The sequence below is a fragment of the Saimiri boliviensis genome, chromosome 12 (genome assembly GCF_048565385.1).
Source record: "Saimiri boliviensis isolate mSaiBol1 chromosome 12, mSaiBol1.pri, whole genome shotgun sequence".
Classification (NCBI taxonomy): Eukaryota; Metazoa; Chordata; class Mammalia; order Primates; family Cebidae; genus Saimiri; species Saimiri boliviensis.
In genome coordinates, this window is record NC_133460.1 from 53,335,184 (window position 1) to 53,358,371 (window position 23,188).

Sequence of the window (23,188 nt, forward strand, 5' to 3'; positions counted from 1 at the left end):
TTATTTTTTCCATGGAATACTGAGGGTTTTATGTTTTTGAAGAAATGATTTAAGGTTTAAAATTTCTTTCTCTTCATTGATCTGCTGGTTTTAATTCTTTGAATAGCACTTATGACCATTTGATGCTGTTCTTGTTTGTTACTTGAGTATTCATCTTCTCTCCTTAGTAAGTTCTAAAAGGGCAGCACATGGTCTTGATCTTTGCTGAATGAATCTCTAGTGTCTCCTGTAGTAGAATAGATGCTTGATAAATATTTATTGAGTTAATCTGTGAACAGTTTAAAAGACTGTGAAGTATCATAGATTAGATCTATGTTAAAATGATACAAACAAGGAAAATCTTTTTTTTTTGAGATGGAGTCTCGCTCTGTTGCCCAGGTTGGAGTGCAGTGGTGCAACCCCTGCTTCTCCTGTTCAAGTGATTCTCCTGCCTTACCCTCTTGAGTAGCTGGGATTGCCACCACACCCAGTTAATTTTTGTATTTTTAGTAGAGACGAGGTTTCACCTTGTTGGTTAGGCTGGTCTTGAACTGACCTGGTGATCTGCCTGCCTTGGCATCCCAAAGTGCTGTGATTAAAGGCATGAGCCACCACAGCTGGCCAAAATAAGGAAAATCTTTTAAGATGGAAAATATAGACCCTGTGCAGTGGCTCATGCTTGTGACCCCAGCACTTTGGGAGGCTGAGGCAGGTGGATCGCTTGAGCTCAGGAGTTTGAGACCAGCCTGGGCAACATCGTGAGACCCCATCTACCAAAAATACCAAAAAATTAGCTGGACATGATGGCATGCATCTGTGGTCCCAGATTCTCAGGAGGCTGGGGATTGCTTGAGCCTGGGAGGTGGAAGTTGTGGTGAACCACGATTGTGCCACTATACTCCAGCCTGGGTGACAGTGAGAACCTGTCTTAAACCAAAAAACAAGGAAAAAGAAAAAGAAAATATATTTCATAAGGTTACCAACAAGCCTTTGAGAATGGCTATTCTTTATTTCTGTGATATGGTTTCTATATTTTTATATTAAAATCCCTTTTCTGTTGTAAAATGATGGTGATATTCACTTGTGTAGTTTAAAAATATGTTCTTTGCAGCATGAATAATTGATAAGCAGTATTGTCTTGTACTTTTAGATTGGAGTTTTCTTTGAGATTCAGAGATTTGTAGCTCACTGAAAATAAAGAAATATGTGGGTGTGCCTGGGAGGGAGTTTTGCTAAGATTTCTTACTAAATAAAGTTCAGTCAATCAAATGTTATTGTACTCTTTCAATTCTCTAGAGACTTAAATTATCAGCTTCCATTTAAAGATTGTATTTTGTTTGAACATGTGATGTTAAAGTGAAATGTGACATATAAGAATCTAAAGATGATAATTAAAAGGAAATAAAAATAGTAGTATTCTTAACAATGTCTTTTGTAGGAGAGAATTAATACATTTAGCAGTGTTTCTTTGAATAAACTTGTCCATAATGAAAGCTAACTAAAATTGCATTAAAATTTATCAACTCCCTAAAAAAAATTCCATATGTGTTGAGACACAAATAGGAATAAGTATTTTCTTTCGTTGTCTAATAAGAACTTAAAGTAACCTGAAGTGTCACCTATAACAAACTCCTTTGTGTTTCAGAAAAGGAAACTGATGATCAAAGAGGTAATGATTTATCAAAAGGAATAAAGTCCAGGATTAGAATTCTCTCTCATTCCCAGGCTACTTTACATGGCTGCACGCTATTTTAGGGAGACAAGTTTTAAGGAGTTTGGATTTTTAGATATGATATAGACTATTTAAAAAATATTATGGTACTGATTTTTAAATTCATATTAATTGAGGGGATGTATTTTTAACATGCAGGGAAAACATTCCACATTCAAGTTATGACAGCTGGGGTCATTAAGGCTTTGCAAAGCTCTAAAAGTGGGATATATACTTTTAACTTTTGTCAAGGTTTGATTTAAAATTAATCAAAATATCATAAGGACATCTTATTTTTGTCATTCTTGTCTTAAAGAATCTTTACACATGAAAAGATGAAACATTTATAAAATTAGCCCAGTTTTTCTAAAAATAAGGGTAGTTTTGATGGTTGTGACTTTAAAAAAAATAAAAATGCAGGAACAAGGTTATAATTTTAACATTGCAAGTTTTCAAAAACGGCAGGAGTAAGTTTTGTATTTTTAAAAAAGATAGTTTAAATTTAATAAAAATTATAAAAATTATGACTATAAAATCAGTATTAGAAAATTAATAATATAGATCAATGTAAATAAAGTAAAATTATGCATAATCCTACTTTCCGGAGATAACTAATAATATTTAGGTGTGTTTCTTTCTAATCATTTTTTATATGTATATATGGCACGTTTTTTTAAACACAGTCAAGTTAATGCTCCACTTCCTTTTGTTTGTTTTGCTTTTTTCATTTAACATTTTATCATGAGCATTTTCTTATGTCCTTAAAAGGTCTGTGGAAACATTTTATAACAGTTTCATAACATTCTGTAGTTTATTTAACTATTACCCTATTTCTGGTTACTTAGGATGTAATAAATTTTTGCTGTTGTTAATAAGGCTGAAGTGAATAACTGGGTATACAAATCTTTGTATACATTGGTCTCTCTTTTAATGATAGTTGCCTAAAACGTGGAATTACTGACACATATTGCCAAAAATCTTTATAGTAGAAATGTGCTAATTTCTACTCCCTTTAATTTTATATGAGAGTGCTTGTTTTATTGCATCCTTAACAAACTGGTTGTGTTTGAAGAGAACTTTGCTATTATTTTGGGCCTTGAGGCATTTGTTGAAGAGATTAGTGGATGGGTCCACATTTTTGTGATGCTATCTGGAGGCACTAAGCTGTTTTGGGTTATGTACCTCTTTGCTTTTATAGAGGCAGACTAATCACAAGATTAGATAAAGTATATGGAATATTTACTTATCAGTCTTACCAAGAGCAAACTATTTGGACCCACTTATCTTGATTCAGCTATTCAATTAGTAAACTTTTTATAATTAGTAAAAAGGCTCCTGAAGGTTAAAAAGTTTAGTTGATTATTTTCCCCTAAAGTAGGATAAGCTAGGCTTTTAGGAAAAGAATAGGGTTGAAATAAATTGTTTAGAAAATTTATCAAAAGCAGTAGTTACTTAGTCCCTAACTCTGTGTGTGTGTGTGTGTGTGTGTGTGTGTGTGTGTGTGTTAGAAAAAGTCTACATGGAATGGAAAGATTAGAAATAGAGCATGAAAGGCTGGGGAAGGGAAGTGGCTATGAATAAAAGAACTTCTGAATTAACCTGGAAAAATGCATTTTACTTTTGTTTCTAACCTTATTGACTGAAAGATCACAAGTCCTCTTTCTTGAAATAATATTTTTGTGTTTATAACTGCTGAAATGACTTCTTAAATTTTGAGAGAATAAACTATTTGAAAGTTTTGTTGACCATTAGTAAAATTTCTTTTCATTTCTTGTACTACATGGATTTATTTATTTTTGATACAGGGTCTTTCTCTGTTGCTCAAGCTAGAGTGCAGCAGCGCAAACGCAGCTCACTGTAGTCTTGAACTCTTGGGCTCAAGCCATCCTTCCATCTGAGCCTCTCAGGTAGCTCGGACTACAGGTGTAGCTGGGACATAGGTCTCCCTATGTTGCCCAGGCTGGTTTTGAACCCCTAGGCTCAAGTGATTTCCTGCCTTGGCCTCCCTAAGTGCTTGGATTACAGATGTGAGCCATTACAGCTGGCCAGTAAAAAACATTTAAAGTTTAAAGTTAGATGTAAATATTAAGAATGAGTTAAAAAATTTGGTGTGGTTTCTATTTTATTAACTATTTTAATATTGCAGACCCATATCTTCCCTTAATGATACTGAATTTAGTATATTTGTTAAAAAATAAAGTTTTACTACTACCTGTTTTGGTATCAAAATTAGGTTTTTTTAATTTGAAAATTTTATTGTTACAAATTAAAGGTAGGTGTTACCAAAGTATGTTAAGCAAGAGCACCAAGTTCATGTTAGCTTTTGGATCATGCCTCCAGAGATGTAAGTTTAACTATTATGATAATAAGAAAGTAATAATTATGCCATGTGCCAAGGATTCTATTAGATTCTTTGCTACAGATAATTAAATTTTAATCACAGTGCCCTGAACAGCATGTAATGGGTAAACCAAGGGACAGACAGCTTAAGAACCAGTTTAAAGGCTGGGTGTGGTGGCTTATGCCTGTGATCCCAGGATTTTGGGAGGCCGAGGTGGGCGGATCACTTGAGGTCAGGAGTTCAAGGCCAGCCTGGCCAACATGGTGAAACCTGTCTCTACTAAAAATACAAAAAAAGAAAACCCCAAAAACCGCCAGATATGGTGGTACCATGCCTATAATCACAGCTGTTTGGGAGGCTGAGGTGAGAGAATTGCTTGAACCCAGGGGCTGGAGGTTGCAGTGAGCCAAGATCTCGCCACTGCAGTCCAGCCTGGGTGACAGAGTGAGACTCCATCTCAAAAAACAAACAAACAAACACACAAAAAACCTAAAAACAAAACCAGCTTAAAGTCATACAGGTAATAGGAAGTCAAGCAGGAGTTCCAAACCAGGTCTCTCTTGCTACCTTTACAGCCTTGCTACTCAGCCTGGCCCACAGACCAGAAGCAATTGGTGAGACTTGGGAACATAAAGAAATGAAAAATTTTGGCTGGGCATGGTGGCTCACGCCTGTAATCTCAGCACTTTGGGAGGCCGAGGCAGGCGGATCACCTGAGGTCAGGAGTTCAAGACCAGCCTGGCCAACATGGTGAAACCCTGTCTTAAAAAAAAAAAAGAAAGAAAAATTTTGGTCACTCATACCTGCAGTGCCAAACCTGCATTTTAACAAGATCCACATGATTTGTATGCATGTTAAAGTTTGAAAAGCACTGATGGTTTGAAATGCAGATTATCTATTAACATTTTCCACTAGAGAAGGTGGGTAACTCTTGAATTAGTCAGTGTCTCCCCCACTTTGAATTGTTAATCCAGCTGCTTTTTTGCTTCAGATCCTGTTTAATCCAGAGGAACAATTGACTAATTCTGCTTGTGAACATTCAGTGTCAAAGTCTTAACCACACCAAGTACAGCTCAGTGTTTTTACAGCTTTTACTCATGGACTTGAACCATGAGTTTTATAGTCCATGGCTTTATTCTGGATAGGCATTTCCCAAATTAAAGGGAACAATGTTGAAAATAGCATTTTCTAAGGAAGTTTGAAATCTTTTGGAATATTTGATGTGTTTTATGGCTAGTAAGGAAACATTTGTATAAACTGGCTTTCTTACTAATTTGATTTTGTGAACTTAATTCTCTCACAGGGACAGTGAAGGCTAACAGACTGTAGAGCAGCACTATTCTGTAGAAATATAATGCAAGATTCCTATAACTTTAAATTTTCTAGTAGCCACATTAAAAAGGTAAAAGGAGGCCTGGCGTGGTGGCTCATGCCTGTAATCTCAGTACTTTGGAAGGCTGAGGCGGGCAGATCTCTTGAGGTTAGGAGTTTGAGATCAGTTTGGCCAACATGGTGAAACTGTCTCTGCCAAACATACAAAAAAATTTGGCCAGACATGATGGTGCCTGTCTGTAGTCCCACCTGCTCAGGAGGCTAAGGCACGAGACTCGCTTGAACACAGGAGGTAGAGGTTGGAGATATGCCACTGCACTCCACCCTGGGTGACAGAACAAGACTCCATCTCAAAAAAAAAAAAAAAAAAAAAGTGAAATGTAGTCCAACCAAAACAATAAAATTGTGTTTAATGGGAAAATACATTGCTTCAGTTATAAAATTTAAATGAATTAAAATTAAAGTTAAGTTCTTTAGTCCCATCAGCCACATTTCTATATCTGATGGTATTGGTTTGTGTCTGATGTAACTGATTTCAGACATATGAAATAGATCACCATCCTAGGTGGTAAGTGAATGCCACTGGATATTGTAGTCTATTGATATAAATAACATTGTAGAGCAGGGCCAGTCGTTCACACCCATATTTTCAGTGCTTTGGGAGGCCAAGGTGGGAGGGTTGCTTGAGGATAAGAGTTCAAGACCAGCCTGGGCAACATAGTGAGACCCCATCTCTTCAAAAGTAAAAAAATGAAAATTAAAAAAAATTATTGCACAGAGAATAAAGAAGCAATAAAAGCAATTTAGATCATAAAGCATTTACTGATTCCCCCCTTTTCATAGTTGGAGTTAATTTTCCTTTTATTGGCTCATAATTTCTTTCTTTTTTTTTTTTTTTCAAGACGGGGTTTCACCATGTTGGTCAGGGTGGTCTCGAACTCCCGACCTCAGGTGATCCGCCTGCCTCGGCCTCCAAAGTGCTTGGATTACAGGCGTGAGCTACCATGTCCTGCCAGCTCATAATTTCTTAACTCTTCAACTGCACTAAACTCTAAGATTAGAGCCAGGAGTTAGGGTACCATCCACTCACTCTCCCTATGGTCTTAGATTCTTCCTTTTTTTTTTTTTTTTTTTTTTTTTTTTTTTTTTTTTTGAGACACAGTCTCTCTTTGTAGCCAGGCGCCAGGCTGGAGTGCAGTGGCGAAATCTCGGCTCACTGCACCCTCCACCTCCCAGGTTCAAGCAATTCTCCTGCCTCGGCCTCCCGAGTAGCTGGCACTACAGGCGCGCTCCACACGCCCTAATTTTTGTGTTTTGTAATAGAGACGAGGGTTCACCACGTTGGCCAGGATGGTCTCAATCTCTTGATCTGGTGATCTGCCCGCCTCGGCCTCCCAGAGTGCTGGGATTACAGGCGTGAGCCACCACGCCCGGCCAGATTCTTTTATAGCCCACATACTTCTCTGGAAAGTGAGGCAATTAAGTGTGTCAAATAGGATGGTCTTGAATGGGGCCCAGAGATGGTAAAATTTTATATGTGTAGCTGGTTCACCTGGTATAGCTAAAAATACTGATGTCCAGGCTTTACCTTTCTAGATTGATACATAAAGTGACACTTTACATATTAAATAAGCTGCTCTAAGTGTTTCTGAAGTTAAGGAACCTTTCGGACCATCAAACCGAGCAATCGACTCTCAAAAGGCCGCATACTGGAATTTAGCACGTCGTTTTTTCCTAGGCTGAGGCTTTCCAGGCTGTTTTTTTTTTTTCTCCCCCCTTTACAGATGGATTTTGCAGACTGTTAAATCCCATCCCCGAACACCTGCCCTGACAGTGCCCGCTTCCTAAGTGCTGTTAGAGGAACCTGAGCTTGCGAGGTAGACCGTGGCCATGTGACTGCTAAACTCGTTGCCAGCGGCGCGGCCATTTTTGAGGCGGGCACAAAACCTTTTGCCCTGTAAACTGCGGGGTAGCGGGGACGCAGTTACCAGGACTCAAGATGGCCACCGCGCTCGCTAGTCAGCTCGCTAGCCCGCGCGCCAGTGCGCCAGTACGAGACGCGCGGTGGCCCGTGGTGCCCGGGGACGATCTCCAGCCCTTCGCCCGGGGCGGAGCGCCCGCCTCCCTCTGGCCGCGGCCAATCAGCACGCGGGGCCAGCTCGCCCGGGGCCGCCCGCGCGCGGGGTGTGTGAGGACGCGCTCCCAGTCGCTGAGTGCCGGAGCCGGGAAGCAGTTGCTGTGATACCTGCTGCTGCCCTAGAGGACGCAGAGCATCGGACGCCGGCGCCGTGGCGAGGGGCAGGAGGGCGAAGCCATGACGTCCGTCAGGTAACGAGCTGGCGGCCGCCTCGACTGCTCCGGGCTGGGTGTCAGCCTCCCGAGCGCCAGAGCACTGTCGCCCCTTCTCGCGGGTGGTCTGGAGCCTGCCTCCGCCGCCGGTCCCCCTCGTGTTGGGGGTTCCCTCCGCACTTTTCATTTGGGCATTTCTTCTTTCCTCAGAAGTTTTCGGGTTTGTGGCACATTGCGGAGTCCTGCGTGTTGCTGCTTGGTTGAGGTGACCCTCTCCCAGATTCCAGGGTTGTAAGCGTTTTTGGGTCTGTAGTGGATTTTCCATGAAAAATGCGCCCCACCCGCACCCCCCCGGGGGTGGCCCAGGGCCCGAGGGAACGTGGCGTGCACGGTGTGTGTCATGCCCGCGTGTCATGCCTTCTGACAGAACTTCATTGTTGGCCGGGAGCAGACCTGCAAAGTTGGCTCTTCTCTGATGCAGGTACATTGCCCTCAAGTTGTGAAATTGTCTCTTAAATGTTTGCACATGACTGGAATTAGGACCCTCGTTCCCGAAGGTACCATCTTGTTTCGTTACTCCTGTTATCTGAGGGTCACAAGTGAAATGAGTTGAGGGATATTGGGCATGTAGCGAAAGCCATGAAACTGGAGACTTTTCCCCCAATTGTTCTTCCAGTTTGGAAGGTTCTTTTTGTTTGTTTGTTTGTTAATGGCGACAGGATAATGGGCTTGTCCACTTTCTCCCAGTGGCCTTGACTGAATGTTTAATTTTCGCTAGTTCAACTATTTATAAAAAGAGATAAATTTCTTTATGTACGCAGTGTCCTGACTGGTCTTTTTAAAAAGCAGAACTTGGGCGTTATTGTTCCAGAGAAAGGAAGGCCCCAGCACAAAAATGCGAAGAGAAATAAAATAAGCTCATTTTTGGTCTGTGAGCTTTCCAGGCTTCACATGTCCTGGTGATTTAAGGTGATTCTGAATGGTAATTTTTACTACCTTGTGTTTAAGAGATAGCTTGAGAACCTAACCCTGGGTAAGATCAGGTAAGATACTAAGATACAACTGTGCTGAACTGAACTGGGACATGGTCTGTCTCTTAAGTTGCGTAATTCTGTATTTCTTTTTCGTTTTTTTTTTTTTTTTTTCCAGACGGTGTTTCACTCTTGTTCCCCAGGCTGGAGTGCGATGGCGCAATCTCTGCTCACTGCACCCTCCGCCTCCTGGGTTCAAGCAATTCTGCCTCAGCCACCCGAGCAGCTGGGACTACAGGCGCCCGCCACCACGCCCAGCTAATTTTGTATTTTTATTAGACATGGAGTTTCACCATATTGGTCATGCTGGTCTCGAACTCCTGACCTCAAGTGATCCACCTGCCTCGGCCTCCCAAAGTGCTGGGATTACCGGCACGAGGCACTGTGCACAGCCTAAATTGCATAATTCTGTACTTAACATAGACAAAGTACTCATCTCATTATGCAGAAGGAGATTCAGGTTCTGAAACATGGAGACCCACATGGAAAAATTTCACAGTAAATTATATTGGGGCCTATAAATCTAGCTTTTAAAGCTAACAGTATTTTACGATAAATTAGAATTAGGCTGTTACACCTAGAGTTAATTCCCCTTCTTTCCATTTCCACTCCCATCATCACAGAATGCTACTAATTAGGTGTATGGGTCAAATACTTACTGGGTTAAGAATCAGGTGTTGGCCGGGCGCAGTGGCTCAAGCCTGTAATCCCAGCACTTTGGGAGGCCGAGTCGGGTGGATCACAAGGTCGAGAGATCGAGACCAACCTGGTCAACATGGTGAAACCCCGTCTCTACTAAAAATACAAAAAATTAGCTGGGCATGGTGGCGCGTGCCTGTAATCCCAGCTACTCAGGAGGCTGAGGCAGGAGAATTGCCTGAACCCAGGAGGCGGAGGTTGCGGTGAGCCGAGATCGCACCATTGCACTCCAGCCTGGGTGACAAGAGCAAAACTCTGTCTCAAAAAAAAAAAAAAAAAAAAAAAAAAAGAATCAGGTGTTGTGTGGATTCAGTTTTAATTGATTATCATCTTCCTGACCATGCCTCTTTGGAGAAACATCCAAATCTGAAGCTTCTGCTGTTTAACAAGTGACATCAGGGTGTATCTTTTTAAGGAAGAGGTTGGTAATTGTTTTTAAAAGACTGATGTAAAGGTTGACACCAGCCTTATTTGACATGTTTTGAAAGGATGGATTAACTGATAATAAAATATATTTATGCTTGTTTCTTCAGATGTCAGTTTGTATTTTATATAATCTTGAACTAAAGTAATATGACTTGAAAAATCTCTTTCAGATGTTATTTAAACCAGTTACTACATTTTACACCTGAGGAAACTGAGGAAGAAAATTTGAGTGCCTTGTGCAAAATCAGTTATTGGCAAAGTTAGGAATTGAATCCAGATTTCCATGATCTAGTGCTCTGCATGGTGCCTTTATAGAAACAATATACTACTTAAATTTCCTGAAAAAATTGCTTCGGTGGACATCCATGATAAAGTATCATATGCGAGACAACTATAGTAACTCTTTTACTTTCTTCTTTTCCTGCAAAGACTTGATTACTGGGGTTAGGAAGAAGCAGGCAGGGTTAGCCAAGAGAACACAACAGCTGGGTGTTGGGAGGAAGAGCAGGAAGGCCACTGAAAGTGAAGTGACTCTGTATGGTGATAGTTTTGAATGAGTTGGTAATTCTACAGATACCAGCCATTTCCTGGTGAACACTACATATAATGCAATTATGCCATATCTTTATTTTTTGCATTCATTGTATCAGGCATGTTCCTGTCAGAGGCGTTTGAATCAGAGTGACTCTATCTTGAATAGAGGCTGAGTAAAATAAGGCTGAGACCTATTAGGCTGCATTTCCAGGAGGTCAGGCATTCTTAGTCTCAGGATGAGATAGGAGGTTGGCAGAAGATACACGTCACAAAGACCCTACACCAGGATGCAGTAAAGAAGCTAGCAAAAACTTAACAAAACCAAGATGGCGATGAGAGTGACATCTGATCGTCCTCACTGCTCATTATACACTAATTATAATACATTAGCATGCTAAAAGACACTTCCACCAATGCCATGACAGTTTACAAATGCCATGGGAACATTCAGACCTTACCCTATAGAGCAGGCGTCCCCAAACTTTTTACACGGGGGGCCAGTTCACTGTCCCTCAGACCGTTGGAGGGCCACCACATACTGTGCTCCTCTCACTGACCACCAATGAAAGAGGTGCCCCTTCCTGAAGTGCGGTGGGGGCCGGATAAATGGCCGCAGGGGGCTGCATGTGGCCCGCGGGCTGTAGTTTGGGGACGCCTGCTACAGAGTCTAAAAAGGTGAGAGACCCTCAGTTCTGAGAAATCATCACCCCTTTCCTGGAAAACTCATGATTAATCCACCGCTTATTTAGCGTATAATCAAGAAATAACAAAAACAATCCTGCTCTGTCTTTGGAGTAGTCATCTTTTTGTTTCTTTACATCTCTAATAAACTTGTTTTCACTTTATGGACTTCCCCGAATTCTTCCTTGCATGAGGTCTAAGAACCCTCTCTTGGGGTCTAGACTGGGACCCCTTTCTGTTAACATTCCCATTTCGTGCTCAGTCTAACAGTAGCTTAAAAGGTAGGTATTATTGACCTCCTTTTGCTGATAAGCTGAATGATTAAAAGATATCTATTAATGATGTTGTGTCGGATGTTCTTGTTTTTACACCATCCTTAAAATAATTGTTGCTAAATGTGGTAATGTGACTATTTTCATGGCAATGGCTATGAAAGAATATAGGATTGGAAATCAGTGAGGACTAATGGTCAGAATATCTGGGGCCCAATTGAGGGCCTTTTTATGAGTTACTGATCTTCCATTTCTCTTTTCTATTCTGGACATGTGTTTAATGAAATAACTCAGTAGTAGAGATATGCATCCTACCTGTGTTGGATAAGTGTAAAAGTGCTTTTAAATTTTAAAGCATTTTAAAAATGGAGTAAAAGCACTTTGAGCACTTAGAGAATGGTGTCATCTGAAAAAAAAAAAAAAAAGGTTAAATCTTAAATTTTTAGACAGGAAACAAACTTACCTATCTAATTCTGTCATTTACAGTTGAAGAAATTAAAGCCCAGAGATACTGTGCTGTGTTCAAGTTCACACAGTTACATGTCTTATATTAGATATGACATCTTTGCATACCTTGTTCATTGCCCTTTCTAGTGTAGCATTCAACTATTAGAGATTTATAAATAATGATTTTTTTTGGTCTCTTTAGGAATTCCTAAATAATGATTTTAAATAATAACTTTTTTTTTTTAACTTAAGATCTTTGAATATGGCTGGAGATAGTCTTTTATCATTTGTTTCTATTCTACTTAATTACTGATGAAGAGTCTAAATTTATAGCCTTTGAAACCAGGTATTCTTGGAGAACAACTTATATCCTTTGTTATATATATCAGATTCCTACTGGTCTTCATTTGGGAAATGATAAAACATATTTGATAAATTGATGTGTTTCTCATTTTAAATCGGACCAATAGGTAAGTTGGCGCCTGAGTTAAATTCAGGAGACAGAGGAAAATGCAGAATGTAAGGATTCAAAGAAGATCTCACTTAGCATTTTACTTTTTTTTCCTTTTCTATACTGGACCTTGTATCCAAAGTAAAGTGAAATGTCCTACTTAGACAGTGGTAGAGCCTAAGATAGAATTTAGATCTTCTGACTCCTACTTTATGCATTTTTTCACTGAGCAACATTATTTCAAAATTCCCCTCTGAATATTGCCTTGTTTTCCTAACATCAGTGTCTAGTCTGGTTTTGGGCATTGCTTACAGTTTGCGTTTGTGCCAGGGAAAACTAGGGAATGGAGTTAGGGAGTGTTTGTTGTAGAGCTAAGGAGCCCTATTCTTTGGTCTGCCCAGATAGGTCAGGTTTGGTCTAAAACTATTCTGGGACTCTGGACATCACTGTGCCCTACATGATGATTCTGGAACCACTTTTGTGGGTTAAGCCTACATTGGAAAATTTATGTGGACAATGGGTGGGGTCCTGGGGTATTTTCCTTCTGAGACTGAAAACTTTTTGAGGTATGTCCAATAGAATCTGCCAAGCCACTCAGAACATTCATATAAAGACTGAAATCTGGCTAAGATTGAAACTGTCTTTGTTGAGTTGGTTTCTTTAGAGCCTTTAAACATTTTTCAAACTCATTTTTACTTGTGTTTTTAAAATAAGAATTGTAAATTCACATTACTGCACAATTTTTTTTTATGCTGTGGGATTTCTTAGAGAGGTAAGTGAACTTTTAAAATGAAATTGTTTCATTTATGGAATATTTTGAAGAACTAAAACAGTAATCTTCTATGTACAATGTTGTCAGCTGTTAATGCTCCTATTTATAAATAGGTCATCTTTGTTTGAAAAAAAGCATATAAGGTTTTCTAACTCCAAATCTTTCCAGCTACAATATTGCTACATTAAGCAGAACTGTCAAAGGTACAACTTGAACCAAAGTGATTTTCTAGACTGTTTGAATGTTAATCTTTCCTGTAATATCGGTTAACAATCATGTCTCTTTACTTCTTCATACCTCCTTGGTTTTATTTTATTTTTTTGTTTTTTGAGACAGGGATTTGCTCTGTTGCCCTTGGTGGAGTGTGGTGGTATGAACATAGCTCACTGCAACCTCAGCCTCTGGGCTCAAGCAATCCTCCCACTTCAGCCTCCTAAGTAGCTGGGAATATACCCACCTGTAGTCCCTACAGTTCTACCTGTAGTCCTATAGTCTCACTTTTGTATTTTTTGTAGAGACAGGGTTTCGCCATATTGCCCAGGCTGGTTTTGAACTCCAGAGCTCAAGTGATTCACTCACTTTGACCTCGCAAAGTGCTGGCTGGGCCTCCCAAAATGCTGGGATTACAGATGTGAGCTGCTGTGCCCAGCCACATCATTGTTTTTAAATTGGTATTTAAAAAATACTATGGCAGGGCATAGTGGCACATGCCTGTAATCTCAGCACTCTGGGAGGCCAAAGTGGATCATGTTGAGGCCTGGAGTTCAAGGTCAGCCTGGGCAATATGGCAAAACCCTGTCTCTACAAAAGATATGAAAATTTGCAGGGTGTGGTGGTGTGTGCCTGTAGTCCCACCTGCTAGAGAAGGTGAGTCAGGAGGATCCCTTGATCTTGTAATGAAATATACTATTAATAAAATAAAAATACTGTAATAAAGCATAGATATTCTTGTTTTTTTTTTTTCTTTTCTTTTTTAGCTGGCATTCTGGTCTGAGATTTTAATTTTTTAAATGGCAAAACTAGGTTATGAATAGGATGACCATATGTCCCAGTTTGCCCAGGACAATCCTGGATCATCTCTGTTATCCTGACATTATTGTGTTTATTTTTTTCTTTTGTAGACACAGGGTCTTGCTCTGTTGCCCAGCTGGAGTGCAGCAGTATGATCATGGCTCATTGTAACTTTGAACTCCTGGGCTCAAGTGATCCTCCCACCTTAGCTTTCCAGAGAGGCTGGGACTATAAACACACCACCACACCTGGGATCTTGCCATGTTGCTGAGCTTGTTCTTAAAACTCCTGGCCTCAAACTCTTGGTCAAGTGATCCTCCTGCCTCAGCCTCCTACAGTGCTGGGATTATAGGCATGAGCCACTATGCCTGGCTATCCTGACATAATTATTAATAGACACATAAATGTGTCTCATTTACTCTCAAAAGTGTCCCATTTGTATAATAAATTATCTGGTCACTTACATTATAATCATTTTGTTGTACTAGGTTTTGTTTGTTGAAATGTTATTTTAAATAGGACTGTAAGATAATGGAATACTGGTCTATTTTGGGTACATTTGGATGCTTTTTATTGGTCAAACATTTTTCTTGTATGGAGAGTTCTGAGTGTAGAAATGTAGTATATTGAGCAGTAATGCACATGATTTGAAATTAGGTATTATTTGTTATCTGACTTTTGGCAGATTATAGAACCTTGAGGAACCTCTTGTTTCCTCATCCGTTAAACAGAGATAATAGCAATATCTATCCTACATGGGTGTTTTGAAGATATTAAAGAGTGACATATCAAAAAATCATTTTAAGCTGAAAATTGTTATGTAAGTGTTATGTCACACATGTGCCTTTCTCCAAATTGAATTTAAAATGAGTAATTTTACCTAGTTTAGGGGAACCTACTATTTGATAGAGCACTGGCAGTGTTTTGGTGTAAAGGGGAGCAGGGAAATAATGGTAGTTGGAAGTATATTCTGGGCTGAGGTTTTCTGCAGGGAGAGTTTGAAATTTTAACATTTGTGTGTCAAAAACAGTGATCCAATAGAAAACAGAAAAAATAGATGATGCTTGACAGAAGGAAGAGATCAGTGTTGTTGAGTAGGCAAGAAGGATAGCATCTGGAATACAGATGGAAGGATTAGTTTTACATAACCAAGAGACATTTCCCTAGTTTGTTTAGTTTTTTTAAAATGCCAACAATATGTAATATATATATATATATTTTAAATAGAGTCTTGGTCTGTTGCCCAGGCGGGAGTGCAGCTGCCCGATCGGCTCACTGCAACCTACCTTTTCTGGGCTCAAGGGATTGTCCTGCCTCAGCCACCCGAGTAGCTGGGTTACAGGTGCGCACCACCGAGTTGGGCTAATTTTTAAAATTTTTGGTAGAGAAAAAATTTCACCATGTTGACCAGGCTGGTCTGGAACTCCTAACCTCAAGTGATCTGCCTGCCTCAGCCACCCAAAGTATTGGGATTACAGGCATGGGCCACCGTGCCTGGCTTTTTCAATATAGTTTATATAAAATCAAATCAGCCTTTTGTTTCCTTTCCCCTTTCTCTTTCCCTTCCTTTCCCCTTTTCTTTCTTCTTTCCCCTTTCCTTTTTCCTTTCCCCTCCCCAGGGTCTTACTTTGTCACCCAGGCTTGAATGCAGTGGCGCAAACACGTCGTACTGCAACCTTGACTTCCCCAGCACAAGCCATCCACTCGCTTTAGCCCCCCAGGTAGCTGGGACTACAGATGTGCACCACCATGCCTGCCTTTTTTTTTTTTTTTTTGTAACAATGTCAGGAGAGTGAGGTGCGGGGGTGGGGGGGATGTCTTGCCATGTTGACCAGGCTGGTCTTGAACTCGTGAGCTCAAGTGATCCACCTGCCTCAGCCTCCCAAAGTGTTGATATTACAGGTGTGTAATCTCACTGTGCCTGACTCAGCCTCTTTTTAATTAATTCTGTCCCCCTTCCCACCCAGGCAAACACTCTGACTTCTTTTACTGTAGATATTATTTTGCCTATTCTAGAACTTCACATAAATGGAATCATACAGCAAGGAATATTTTGTGTCTGATTACTTTTGTTCAATATAATAATTTTGAGATTCACCCATTTTGATGTATCAGTAGTTTGTCCCTTTTATTGCCAAGAAATATTCCATTATACGTATGTAGCAATAAGTCTCCTGTTAATGGACTTTGGGTTATTTCCAGTGTTTGATCACTGTGAATAAAGTTGCTATGAACATTTTTGTATATATCTTTACATGGACTTGGGTGAATACCTAGAAGTGAAATTAGGGTAGAATTTATGTTTAACTTTAGAAACCGCTAAACTTTTCCAAAAGAAAAATTGAACACATTTTATATTCCCACCAGTGGTTTTATGAAAGTTCAGTTTTCCACATTCTTGACAATGTTTGACATTTTAAAATTTACGCATTCTGGTTAGAGTATAGTTGTATTTCATCATGGTTTTAGTTTATTTCCTTGATGGCTGATAGTGATATGATTATTGGCCATTTGCTTATCTTTTAATTTGAAGTGTCAGTTCAATTCTGAAATATTGTGATTCAATAATATTTCTTTGTATAGATATGCCATGATTTATCCATTTATCATTTGATAGATATTTGGGTTATTTTCACTTTCGGGCTATTGTGAATAATGGTGCTATAAACATTTATGTACAAGTTTTTATTAAACATTTATGTACAACCCTATTTTATTGGGTTGTCTTTTTGTTACTGATTTGTAGGAGTTCTTTTTATATCTGAATGCAAGTTATTTGCCAGGTCTGTCAGATTTTACACACACACACACACACACACACAGTATTTTCTCCTGATCTGAGCTATGCTGTTTTATTTTCTTAGCAATGTCTTTTGAGAGCAGAACTTTCAAATTTTGAGCAAGTTGAATTTGTTGATTTATTTTATGGTATTACCTTTTCCAAGAAGTCTTTCTTACCCTCTGCTAGGCTTGTGAAACTATTACGTTTTTTTCTATAAGTTTTATAGTTTATCTTTTGTATTTAGGCCTGTGATCTATCTTGAACTAATCTTTTGCTGTCACGTAACGGTTTCTCAAAGGGGTTCTCAATTGATTAGATAGCTATGGGTCTTTTCTTGCATTCATTCTATTCTGTTGATCTATTTGTATCTCTTTATGCCAAGACTACACTGTCTTAATTATTGTAGCTTTGTAAGATTGGTATTGTTACTTTAAATTTTGATAGAATTCAGCAGTGAAGCCATATGGGCCTGAAGTGTTTTTGTGGGAAAGAGGAGAAGGTTTTAAATTAGTTTAATTACTTTAACTGCTATATAAGCATTCAGATTCTTCATTTTTTCCTGTGTCAGTTTGGGAAGTTGCATTTTCAAATGAATTTATTTTAAATTTTTCAGTCGTTATACAGTTGTTCATAAGATTTCTTAATATTCTGCTATTGCCTGTGTGAACTGCTATATTTCTCCATTTGTATTCTTGATGTTGGTACTTCTTTTGAATTTTTGGATCAGTTTTACTAGGGTTTTAGCAATTAATCTTTTCAAAAACCCAGATTTTAATTTTGTTGGATTTCTGTTTTGGTCATGTATTTTTTTTTTTTTTTTTTTTGAGACGGAGTTTCACTCTTGTTGCCCATGCTGGAGTGCAATGATCTTGGCTCACCAAAACGTCTGCCTCCTGGGTTCAAGCAATTCTCCAGCCTCAGCCTCCCGAGTAGCTGGGATTACTGGCATCTGCCACCATGCTCAGCTAATTTTTTTTTTTTTTTTTAAGTAGAGACAGGGTTTCTCCATATTGGTCAGGCTGGTCTCAAAATCCCGACCTCAGGTGATTCACCCGCCTTGCCTCCCAAAGTGCTAGGATTACAGGTATGAGCCACTGTGCTGGGTCCATGTGGTAATTTTATGTTTACTTTATGAGGGACTGCCAAACTATTTTCCAAAGTGGCTGAATCACTTTATAATTTGCAACAGCAATATATGAAGATTCCAGTTTCTCCATATTCTTGTCAATACTTGTTACTGTTCTAGTCTTTAAGCTGAGAGGCTGTGTGTGCTTGTTGGAGCACGCTTTCAGGACTCAGCCAGGCTTACAGTTCATCCATGGCATTGACTTCCTATTTTTGCTGAGCTTCGTGCTCAGTCAGTGGTGATTGCTTAGGGCCTTTTTTTTTTTTTTTTTTTGAGACAGAGTCTCACACTGTCATGGAGGCTGGAGTGCAGTGGCACAATCTGAGCTCACTGCAACCTCGCCCCCCAGATTCAAGCAAATCTCCTGCCCCAGCCTCCTGAGTAGCTGGTATTACAGGAGCCCACCACCATGCCCAGATAATTTTTTTGTATTTTTAGTAGAGATGGGGTTTCACTATGTTGGCAGGCTGGTCTTGAATACTGGACCTTTTGATCCACCTGCCTTGGCCTCCCAAAGTGCTGAGATTACAGGCGTGAGCCACAGCACCCGGCCAGCCCTGGGCACACTCTTATGGTCTTCCAATGTCTTAGGAATTTCAGAACTTTTCAAAATTCCCTATGGACATCTCATTCTCCTACTTTCATGTGTTTTGGTTAGCTTGTTTGCCCCAGCTGCTTCAGGTAGCTGAAATGTTAAGCAACTGTAGCTGATTGTTTCTGACAAATAAATACTTTGGGGGAAAAGGCTGTTAGCAATGGACAAGCTCTGAATCAGCTTAAATATTGGGAAATCTTGAGAGTGGGGTTTTTCAGGGAACTGCCAGTTAGCTCAAATAATAACAGTGCTCTGAAAATGGGACTTCGAAGGAGCTCTAGCCCTGTTCTGTCACCTCCACTGTCTGCTAGGCTCCTGGATTCCACTGTTTGTGGGCTGTTACTTTTGTCTTTTTTTTTTTGAGACGGAGTTTTGCTCTTGTTACCCAGGCTGGAGTGCAATGGCTCGGCTCACCGCAACCTCCGCCTCCTGGGTTCAGGCAGTTCTCCTGCCTCAGCCTCCTGAGTAGCTGGGATTACAGGCACTTGCAACCATGCCCAGCTATTTTTTTGTATTTTTAGTAGAGACGGGGTTTCTCCATGTTGACCAGGATGGTCTCAATCTCTCGACCTCGTGATCCACCCGCCTCGGCCTCCCAAAGTGCTGAGATTACAGGCTTGAGCCACCGCGCCCGGCTCTTTTGTCTTTTTTTAAAGGAAAAAAAAAGAGAGAAAGAAAAAAAAGAATTAAAAAAAAGAATGAAGGAGAGGAAGAAAGAGGAAGAGGAAGACAGAGAACGGGAGAGTTGTTTTATTGCCCAGGCTAGAATGTAGTCTAAAAATGGGTATCGAAAACCTCTTTTTTGTCAATAATTGTGCTTAATAATGGAGACAGGAAAAAAGAGAAGAAAATAACAAACAAGCAGCCAACCAATATTTCATTTAAACCTATGAGTAGGTGTGATGTGGTACTGATAAGAATGTATGTTTCGTGTATTTAGAGAGTTCTATAAATGTTTATTAAGTTTACTTATTCCGGATCTGAGTTAAAATCCTGGATATCCTTGTTAATTTTCTGTCTCGTTGATCTGTCTAATACTGATGTTGAAGTCTCCCACTATTATTGTGTAGGAGTCTAAGTCTCTTTATAAGTCTTATGTATCTGGGTGTTCCTGTATTGGGTGCGTATATATTTAGGATTGTTAGCTCTTCTTGTTGCATTGATCCTTTTATCATTATGTAACGTCCTTCTTTGCCTCTTTTGATCTTTGTTGCTTTAAAGTCTATTTTATTAGAGGCGAGAATTGCAACTCCTGCTTTTTATTTATTTATTTTTGCTCTCCATTTGGTTGGTAAATCTTTCTCCATCCCTTTGTTTTGAGTCTTTGTGTATCCTTGCATGTGGGATGGGTCTGGATGCAGCATACTGATGGGTTTTGGCTGTGTCTTTTGATTGGGGGATTTAGTCGATTTAAATTTAGGATTAATAATAATATATGTGAGTTTAATAGTGCCATTTGATGTTAGCTGGCTGTTTTGCCTGTTAGTCGATGTAAATTCTTCATTATGTTGATACTCTCTACTTTTTGGTATATTTTTGGAAAGGCTGATACTGGTGGTTCCTTTCTATGTGTAGTGCTTCTTTCAGAAGCTCTTGTAAAGCAGGCTTGGTGGTGATGAAATCTCTGAGTACTTGCTGGTTCACAAAAGATTTTATTTTTCCTTCACTTGTGAAGCTTAGTTTGGCTGGATGTGAAATTCTGGGTTGAAAGTTCTTTAAGGATGTTGAATATTGGCCCCCACTCTCTTCTGGCTTGTAGGGTTTCTGCTGAGGGATCTGCTGTGAGTCTGATAGGCTTCCCTTTGTGGGTAACCTGACTTTGCTCTCTGGCTGCCCTTAGTATTTTCTCCTTCATTTCAACCCTGGTGAATCTGATGATTATGTGCCTTGAGGTTGGTCTTCTTGAGGAATATCTTTGTGGTGGTCTCTGTATTACCTAGAGTTAAATATTGTCCTGCCTTGCTAGGTTGGGAAAGTTTTCCTGAATAATATCCTGAAGAGTATTTTCCAGCTTGGATTCATTCTCTTCATCACATTCAGGTACACCTATCAAACGTAGATTAGGTCTTTTCACATAGTCCCATATTTCTTGGAGGCTTTGCTCATTCGTTTTTATCCTTTTTTTATCTAATCTTGTCTTCTCGTTTTATTTCATTAAGTTGGTCTTCGACCTCTGATAGCCTTTCTTCTGGTTGATCAATTCGGCTGTTAAAACTTGTGCATACTTCGTGAAGTTCTTGTGTTTTTCAGCTCCATTAATTTACTTAAATTCCTCTCTAAATTGTCTATTTTCGTTAGCATTTCATCAAACCTTTTTTCAAAGTTCTTAAGTTTCTTTGGATTGTGTTAGAACAAGTTCTTTTAACTCACAGAAGTTTCTTATCTTTTAACTCACAGAAGTTTCTTATCCACCTTTTGAAGCCTACTTCTGTTAATGGAACACACTCGTTCTCTATCAGGCCTTGTTCCGTTGCTGATGAGGAACTGTGATCCCCTGTAGAGAGAGAGGTGTTCTGATTTTGGGTATTCTCAGCCTTTTTAGGCTGGTTTCTTCCCTTTGTTATGAATTTATCCATCTGTGGTCTTTATAATTACCGACTTTCTAATTAGGTTTCTGAGTGAACATCCAACTTGTTGATTCCCAGTGCCAGAATCTGAGGAACCCACTGTGCCGGCTAAAACAGCAGCAATAAGGTTGATGGTGCTTTTCTGCCTGGAAATCTCCAGTCTGGCTTCCTTTTTGAGTTCATCCTTCAATCAGCTGAATAGGTGACTCTGCCTTCCTGGAGCTCCAAACGTCGGCCAAAAGGGGACCCAGTTCAGTTTACTCTGCACCAAGAACCGCTGCGCCAAGGTGCTGGCAAAACAGCTGCACAAGAGTAACGCTGGGACCCGTGGGGCTCCTTCGCTGGGAATCTCCTGGTCGGTCAGCAACAAAAATTCGTCTGAAAGGGTGGCGTCCTCTCCTTCTGTGCACTTTCACTGGGAGCTACAATCCTGAGCTGCTAGTGATCAGCCATCTTGGATCTCTCTCCCCTGTGAGCTGCTACTTTTCATGGCTATCGTGGAGCTGGGAAGAGGGGAATGGGAATAGGGTGTGTTAAAGGGCCGAAAAGCTTGCTGTTCTTACTGAGATTCAGCCATTTTTTTTTGAATAAACGCTCCTTGGATTGTTGCAAGCCTTTTGGCTAATATTCAGAGTTCTAGGCTGGGCACGCTGGCTCTTGCCTGTAATCCCAGCAGTCTGGGAGGCTGAGGCGGGTGGATCACGAGGTCAGGAGTTTGAGACGAGCCTGGCCAACATGGTGAAACCCTATCTCTACTAAAAATGCAAAAAATAGCTGGGCATGGTGGCGGGCACCTGTAATCTCATCTACTCAGGAAGCTGAGGCAGGAGAATCACTTGAACCATGGAGGCGGAGGTTGCAGTGAGCTGAGCTTGTGCCGTTGTACTCCAGTTTGGGTGACAGTGGGAGACTATGTCTCAAAAAAAAAAATCAAAAATCAACTTTTTCACAACTCTGATTTTTTTTTTTCTCAGCCTCCTGAGTATCTGGGATTACAGGCTCCCACCACCACGCCCAGCTAATTTTTGTGTTTTTAGTAGAGTCAGGGTTTCACCATATTGGCCAGGCTGGTCTCAAACACCTGACCTTGTGATCTGCTAGCCTCCGCCTCCCAGAGTGCTGGGGTTACAGGCGTGAGCCACTGTGTCTGGTCCGATTTTTCATTTTTTCATATTTTTTTTTTGGCCAGTGTTCTTCTTGCTTTTATGGAAGAGAGGATTTTTGGAGGTTCTTAATCTGCTTTTCCCAATGATGTCACCCTAATTTGTTTTTTAAGCATTAAAAAAATTATTTTAAAATATAAAGATAGGGTTTCACTATGTAAAATACAAAGACAGGGTCTCACCCAGGCTAGTCTCAAACTCCTGGGCTCAAGTGATTCTCCTGCCTCAGTTTCCCAATGTGCTGGGATTACAGGTGTGAGCCACCCCTCCTGGCCTAAACATTTTTAATACATCTATTTTTATATCCTTTTCCTCCTCCTTTTTTTTTTTTTTAATACAACTCACAGAAATCACAAAAATAGTACAGAAAGTTCCTGTGCACTATTCACTCAGCTTCCCCCAATGACATATTTTGGGTAACTATAGTGTGCTCCCAAACTGGGAGGCTGATTTCAGTATTATACAATAGTGTTAAGTTGACTAAAGACTTTATTAGAATTTTACCAGTTTTGTATATACTTTTTAAATTGAGGAGATGGTGGTGTATAGTTCTATAAAATTTTATCATGTCTGGATTTGTGTAGCTATTGCCACATTGAGGGTACCAAACTGTTCTGTTACCACAAAGAAACAACTTCAAATTATTTCTTTATGGTTATGGTTTTCTCTGAATCCTAACCCCTGGCAACTACTGACCTGTTTTCCATCACTGTAATTTTGTAACTTTGAGAGTGTTATATAAATGGAATCATATAGTATGTAATCTGTAGACATGGCTTTTTTTTTTTCACTTAGTACCATGCCTTTGAGATCCATTCAAGTTGTTGTATGTGTTACAGTTCATTTTTTTTAATTGCTTCTCTTTTATGGGTGTGCTATAGTTTGTTTACCAATCAACCGGTTGAAGGACATTTATGTTTCCAGATTTTTACCTTTTTCCTTTTTTTTTTTTTAAGAGATATGATCTTGCTTACTCTGT

General features: G+C 39.8%; 1 protein-coding gene across 6 annotated transcripts in view; it reads left to right on the forward strand.

Annotated features, from left to right (window-relative positions):
* The window catches only part of ADK (adenosine kinase), a 582,906-nt gene that overhangs the window by 18,519 nt on the left and 541,199 nt on the right, over positions 1-23,188 (forward strand). Inside the window, exon 1 of one of the 6 annotated variants that reach the window (XM_074382427.1) lies at positions 7,541-7,691. The exons of 4 other annotated variants lie outside the window; for them this stretch is intronic. In XM_074382427.1, the coding sequence (XP_074238528.1) occupies positions 7,678-7,691 (14 nt within the window). In that variant the 5' untranslated portion in view covers positions 7,541-7,677. Of the gene's footprint in view, positions 1-7,540; positions 7,692-23,188 lie in introns of those variants that run through there. One more of the 6 variants, XM_074382423.1, reaches the window with a different exon arrangement.